At 40.0% G+C, this 7,338-nt stretch overlaps 1 protein-coding gene across 1 annotated transcript; it reads right to left on the bottom strand.

Moving 5' to 3' along the window:
• Positions 1-2,779: 2,779 nt before the first annotated feature.
• On the bottom strand, positions 2,780-4,074 carry LOC146183628 (uncharacterized). Its single transcript, XM_084608389.1, has 3 exons — positions 4,055-4,074; positions 3,058-3,602; positions 2,780-2,991 (listed from the first exon to the last, which is right to left on the bottom strand). Exons 1-3 carry the CDS (start codon positions 4,072-4,074, stop codon positions 2,780-2,782), a joined length of 777 nt encoding a protein of 258 aa, XP_084464515.1.
• Between the last annotated feature and the right edge of the window lie 3,264 nt (positions 4,075-7,338).

Here is a 7,338-nt window from a genome sequence, read left to right as displayed (position 1 = left end):
CTTATTGAAGGCATGGATGCAATACTTGAAATCAAATGTCCCCATACAAATGACTGTGTACCATTAATCGGCAGTGGGAAGTATGATGTTAGGCTCAACAAAGATGCCGAACTAGAGCTTCAGGACTGTGGACCAAATGGCTATTACAGCCAGGTCCAGTTTCAGATGTTCTGTACAAAGACCCAGGTGTGCTTCTTTTATGTGTGGAGTGTGGAAAATGGTGCGATTGTTCAAGTTCCTTATGATGCAAAGTATGTGTCACGGGCTCTACCGCGGCTGAAAAAATTCTATTTTTCAGAGCTACTTCCGCGCTTGACAGACTTACACATCAGTGGCAGGATGGATGTGCTGCATCGGTACAAGCAAATCTGCTCAGTGTAGTTAAATGTGAGCAGTCGCTTATTATAAAGGAGGGCACACTAAGTTTGCAATTCACTTGTTGAGCACTTACTTAGGCACCATGAAAGTTCACTCCAATTTATTTCCTTCAGTACCACACTTTCACATAAGAAGGTTCATAAATAAGGCAGAGTAATAGTCTTTACGATTGAGAATGCCAGCATACTGATGGAAGCGACTAAAATTTCTAATCACTTGAGTTTGCAAAAAATGAGAAAGTTAACATTATTTTGGTGAACAATGTACAACCAAGAGCTAAATTTTTAATGTCCATTACAACATTGCATTTCACCTTTTACTGAAACAATGTGTCTCAGTATCTCGCCAAAGGACAAATCAGTTATTTTTCATACATTAGTGATCTTTTCCTTGACAATGAAGTTATACAGTAGAATTGTGTGCATATTTTTTCAATTTGGTGAGCTTTGCTTTAGTTGGTCACAATAGTAATTTGTAAGACGGTTGTACACATGAGCTTTGTGCACAACTTTCTGACATCTGCAATAGCCATCAGGAACACACTGGTAGCCTGCGAATGGAGTTCACAGTGAGCCCCTAAACCTAGAGTTAAATAAATTATGATGAAGCAGTGTGGTGAAATATATCAATAGTTAATATGCTACTTTTAAAAAGTACTGAAGTAAAACTTTTAAGAGTAAAACACTTTAATGCAAAGTCCAACAGTTGCACCATTTTTGCTGTGAAGTTGAAACCATTGCTCCTTCAACCCTCTCTGCATTTAACAATGTGTCGAGCAAATTACTCTATTGATGTCTTGAACAATGCGTTTTCTTGCCATTAAGGAAAGAGAAAAATTGTAATAAACGAAAATGGACAATATACAAAAGCTGATGTAGCAGTAACCTATGTACTGCAAGTGTTGCTCTGAACACATATTTGCTGTTCAAGTTTGTTGATATATATATTTTTTATACTCATTTTATGCTCTTCAAGTAGATTACAGGTTGAGTGTATGAGTATCATGTACTTGTGAAGTGCCCAAGATGAAACTAGGAAAAGGTATAAACCGAGTCTTTGGGATAATCTAATATTACAGTGTGAAGGCTCGTACAGGTAAGAAAGCCACTGAATGTTACCCTGAAACGCTAAGCTGCCACATTTGTTCTCCAAGTATGCAGTCCTTACCCCACTTCAGTACTTGAATACTACTAAGAAGAGAGTATCTTGCCAGTGACTAGCTCTGCAATGTTGGAGCAGCTAAAAGCTTGCTTTCAGAGGTATGGCTTTGTATATTGGTACAAAAAAGGTGAAAAACAAGTAAGGACCGAGCCTGCAATGTTAGTGATGCTTTAGAGAAACCGCTCCTTCAACTCCTCCACTATTTTGGTTGTTACAACTCTGCTGCTGTCAGTACAATCATTCATTTGGGTGGATGATGAGAACTAAATGAGATCAAATGAATATAACTATCATGGACTCATAGTTAATTGCAGAAGAAGACAATACGTAGACAACGCTGTCCTAATCTTGTTTCAAACCTGTATACATCTCAGCCCGTACTTAAAGCAGAGTGAGGTTAATAATATCTGAGCATGCAAAAGTGCAGCTGTATGGCTTTGTGAGTTAAGTAATAGTGACTGGCACTAACAAGCCTTAATGCTAGCATCATTGCAGCCACTGAAATATCCGTATTGCTAGATTCGTAAAACTACCGTTCTGCCGAAGTGGCTCGGTGGTTATGGTGCTCGGCTGCTGAACACAAGGATGTGGAAATCCTCATTGGCTTTTGATGGTGGCAAAAAGCAAGGTGCCCAACATTAAGACATCTAGTGGCTGATATTTCCAGAGCCCTTCACTATGGCGCCTCTCATAATTCAAATCACTTCACAACGTTAAACTCTATAAACCAAACTAAACCATCAAATTGCACATCCACTTTTGTCATTCCAGTTTTGTAGTCTCCTTACAGCAGGCATCAACAACTTACTGCTGTGCTTTTACAATGGTGGTTTTCAAATGCCAATCGGAGTGATTTCTTCATACTTTACGTCTTTTATGCCTCCAAGAAACAAACAACTGGCTTTAATAAGACTATCATCATTGATAAACAATTGCAGGTTTAGTTAAATTAAAGAGCAACTCTACCTACGCGGACTATAGGATATGCCCCAGTTGCCTCCATATTAGATTACTGAAAGCACCTTCTTTAGGTCATGCGAAATTGGCAGTACAGTGCCCAATTTGATGAGGGAACTGAAACCAAGTCAGAGAAGATAAGCCAGATGTGCATTGACTGCATGCTGTGCACTATTACAGCACCCAATATCAGGCCATCACATTAATTTTAGTTTTTTATGATATTCTTGACATTTCCTTGATTTCCTAGTACATGCAATTTGCCCCTGTCAACTTCACATTGCTAGACACCCTGTTTAATGAGAGCAGGCTTAAGGTTGCACAACCCTGCACAGACAAAAACCATATCGCTTATTGTCTTCTTTGATGTGATTGGAAGAGCTTGCTTGAAAATCCTGTACGTCTTGATTCTGTTGATTGCACGCTCCACATGAATGCGAACAGATGCAATTCGTCTTGTGGCAGTAACCTCTTTTTCAGTCAGTTGTTTTTTTCCTACAAAATAAAATGACAATGTATTTAGTGAAAACTCTTCCATGTTGTGCGAACGATAACACAAACCTTTTGTGAAAGCTGGTGTGTTTAGTCGGACTCCTTGCACAAGTAGCTCATCATCAAGGGAGAAACCAATGTCCGCCATGATTTCGTCTCCTCTCATGAAGTAATCTCCAATGCCGCTCTCCCTTGTTATCACCTTATCTGAAGCACGTCCACCGTATGCTTTTGAAACAAACATTATATGCCCGTTAGGGGCAATGGCCACGAGAAACTTAACTGTGTTATGTGCTTTGTAGCTACTGTAGGTCTGTGCTCTGGCCATTACCTTTTTCGGGCGCTGCAACATTACCTCTGTGCAGTCAAGGATGCAAGTAGTGGAACCATATCCACAGTCTGTAAAGGATGCTGGCATGCTGGCTTTGATATCTTCTTTTGGAAGCCAAGTCACAACCCACTTCATCACTTTAGAAAGCACTTGAAGCATGTAACGGACATTGTTGCCCACAGCAGAAACTGACATCTGGAAGATTCTTGCTAAGTGTCCATACAAAAGACCGAGACGAAGCCTCATAAGGCACATCAGCCACTGGTCAGCACGTGACAGTATGCTTGCTTTTTTAGCTAGTGCTGACACAGCTTTTACAAGGTTCCTGAAAGCTGTCAGTGGAATTCCTGCATAAAACAAGATATCGTCAGCAGAAAGTCTCTCCACAATCGACTGTCTGTGTAACCCAATCATGGGCAATCTTGCATAGCAGTGGTCTTCATAAGTGACATTCTCCCACTGTGTGGACTTGTTGAACTTTGGAACCTAAGAAAAAGAAAGGCAGGATGTCAGAATCAAGGCACCAAGCAGCTAAGCGTAATGTTTTGAGTTCCAGTTCAACCACGCTCCGAACAGCTGAGCCCAACTGATTCGTATCTTATGGCACCGCGAATCGGAGCAAGCTTGAAACATATGTCCTTGTGCATTATTCTGCATAGTCTTTATTGTTTGTGTGGTCGGTTCCATGACACTGAGTAAAATAATTGCTGAAATAGCTATACACATATGGTGCACTTTGGTATGCTACTCTTCATCCACCATCTTAAGGGTATTCATCCAAAGAAATTTCAATGCAATGCTAACGGAAAATCAAAATGGTTCGTTGGTCTCAAATGTTACAGCAAACTGTTTTGGTAGCAGCAGGTATGGTTCTCAAGAACCAGTGTCTGTGATGAAGAGATTGTGCAGTTTTTCGGTGGATGCTAGCTGTGTGAAAAAAATGCTTGAAAAATTACACGTGTAACACAGCATTGTTTTAAAAAGAAGTTCATGTGTAACAGTCAGTCAATTTCACTTTTGCCAGACGTGGCCAATAACATTTGTGAAGGCACTGTATTTTCCTTGTGATACTAGGTAAATGCGGAATGCAATGTTTCACTCACACTGGTTGTGCACTGTACTTCGGATCCTTTTGTGTCACTGAACTTCGTAGCAGCCATGGTCTGCATACCCTGAAATAACATTTTTGGTCAGAAATGCTTAGCTACATTTATAAGACTTCAGTTAATGTGAGCAAAATGATTCAGTTTGTTTTCTTCACCTTGTCTTGGTGCGTTGTTGGCAATCCTACTTCAACATCGCTGGTAGTACTAGCTGTTTGTACAGCCTGAGATAAGTAAAAGAACCAGTTTTCGTGTGAAACCACTTTTTATACTGTCAAACTGAGCTACGAGCCCTTTTTGAAGCCTCTGCCAAGCTCAGTGGAAAAAATAAGTCGGAGTGGACTCAACGGCGCATATTTGAACTGAGGAATTTCATGTGGGAAGCAAGTATAGAACATTGTAGCTATTGCACAGGTGATCACCCCGACTGCTAAACTGCACCACACTCTTGGACTTTGCACTGCACGTCAGCTCTATCAGCTTCAACCTGTGCACAAGAAGTTTTCGCACGTCCTACTCAATTTAACTTCTTTAAAACCCTACCATCTTTTTCTATCTGCTGATACAGCAAACTTGTTATTCTAGAAAGACAGAAAGAGGTCCACACAGCCATTCCTGAACTCACTTTGTCTATCCTCAAACAAGCCTTCACCTGCAGCATACAGACAACAGGACTGCTGTACTCTGTCTGGGCAGCCTGAAATTAAAAGCATGATATGATGTTTCCAGAAAAAAAATCTCATAGTGCATTGCAGGAGTAAGCAGTCTTTTCTTCATACTCTTGACAACCATGTCAGCATTAGGTGCATTAGATGCATGCCAAGCCATGCCTCCTTAGGAGATTAGATGGTTGGACGACACAATGTACGATTGCATACTACCACACTGCAATGATGTCATGCACAATGGTAACTGGAACTGCAACTATTTTCATTCATTGACAGTTCTGATTGTCAACAACATCGCAGTATTTGAAGCCATAGGTGTGAATACAGGAAGTGTGTGGAAGGGGGGGGGGGTACCATTTTATTTGTCCTCTCGATTAACTAAATAAAAGCATAAGAAAAGCAGAGGGAGTCTGGACTAGCAAATGCTTTGCCAGGCTTAAAGCCAAGAAAAAATAATAAAAGGTAGCTAAAGCTTAAAAAAAAACTTTAAAGTGATGACATAAAAATAATCCTCTAATCTTCTAAGAGGGATGCCAAGTGAGCCCCATACGTTTACTCTGCTGGACCTGAGCTCTTATTTTTGAATGTTCAGGGATATGGCCAAGCAGGTTTTTGACAACAACGGTCACGACAAAAAACTTGTGAGAAGCATTTCATTTTCAATTACGCATCTATGGCAAAGCTTGCTTTGTATTTTAAGCGCACAATATTTTGTATACATTGCAATTCCATCACAAAATAAATGTTTTATAAACATTCGTTATCTTTGCACTGCATTTTGGCTGTAAAGGCATTGATGCAAGGGGGCAGGGGGAGGGTTGCAGTGAAACTTGGCTCCCCCAATGCAGAACCCTGTGCACGCCTATGTTTTAAGCAATATAGCTCGTCATCACACGATGCTATTATGCCGAATGTGAAATTATAAATGATAATTAATAATGTTCCACTCGGCACTTGCAACCAACTGGAAAGATGCCTCCTCACCATGCAAAAGTAAATCATATAATTTGTCAGCATTCGAAATTTGTTGTCTTTACCCTTCAAAGTTACGTGTGTCACTTTCCTTTTTTTCATTTGCCCTTCAAAGTTACGTGTGTCACATTACCCCCAGTTTAGGTGCAACTTTTTTCATTAGCCTATACGTTTTCACGTCATACATTAGTACCGGTAAAATAACAGCTGTTACATCATTTCTTCTTGTGCCATTCTTGGCCTGACATTACTTTTCGTATGGCCTTCCAACTTTCCTAATAGTTGCATTTGTACCATGATTTGGATCTGCAGTAAGTGAGATACTTTATACACCTCCCTAAATAATGACCACACATTTTGGAATTTGTTATTTTCTTTGTGGAGGCTCATGTTTACTACCTGTGCAGCTGCTATGGATGCTTTCCAGTACTCTTACGCATGCCTCTTTTGAAACCATTCCTCTAATGCTTTTCATATTTATAGTGTTCCAAAAACTGCTTTCTTTACAATTAATTCCAAATGTTTCCTACAACAGAATCAAATAAGACATAAGGTTATGATTGCACTTACTGCATCAGCATGTGCCTCTTTGTAGCTGGTTTCAAAGGCAGCAGGTTCTGCTCTCTGTGCTGTCTGAAAGAAAACGCTAATGCAATTAATTTTGTAGATGAAACAAACTGGCACTGAATCCTGCGCAAATGCAACACATTGCAAGTGAACCCAGTTCCAAGCGACAACTGGCTTACTGTATCTGTCTGCTCGAGCTCAAGAATTGTCACTGCAGCTTCCATAACGTCACCATCCTGTGACACCTGCAAAAGAGAGTGTATGTTCGACAGCACTCCACAAATATCCTTTTTGAGAGCACCATGCCCTTTGGGATGAAAAAAATAAGCATACTGTGTCTGTGTGCTGAAGCTCGTGCATTGCCATGTCAGCTTCCATACTGCAACTGTCATCTGATGTCTGCAGTAGAAAAAAGTACATAAATTCGATATCTGTACGCTAATAAGCACACTCCAAAGGGGTAAAAAGTATGCAGCACTGAAAAATAAGGAATGGTTTCAGCTTTGAATTAAATCTTGCAGTGTAGTTTTGATTCACAGTATAAAAGTGAATTGCATGTAAACATTGGTTATCTTTTTTTTTTCATATGTGATACGATAGTAGCTGGCCGATATAAAGGTTGCAGTGCAAATACAATAACATTACCAGCGATTTTATCTGCAGCTTCTAAAAAAATATATTCCTTTGAGAAGAAGTCAATGCTGTTATT

This window comes from Amblyomma maculatum, chromosome 7, assembly GCF_055883805.1.
Source record: "Amblyomma maculatum isolate TAMU_Amacu chromosome 7, ASM5588380v1, whole genome shotgun sequence".
In the NCBI taxonomy this organism is placed as follows: Eukaryota; Metazoa; Arthropoda; class Arachnida; order Ixodida; family Ixodidae; genus Amblyomma; species Amblyomma maculatum.
Note: the sequence above shows the minus strand (reverse complement) of the source record. Positions and strands in the feature narration are given on the sequence as shown.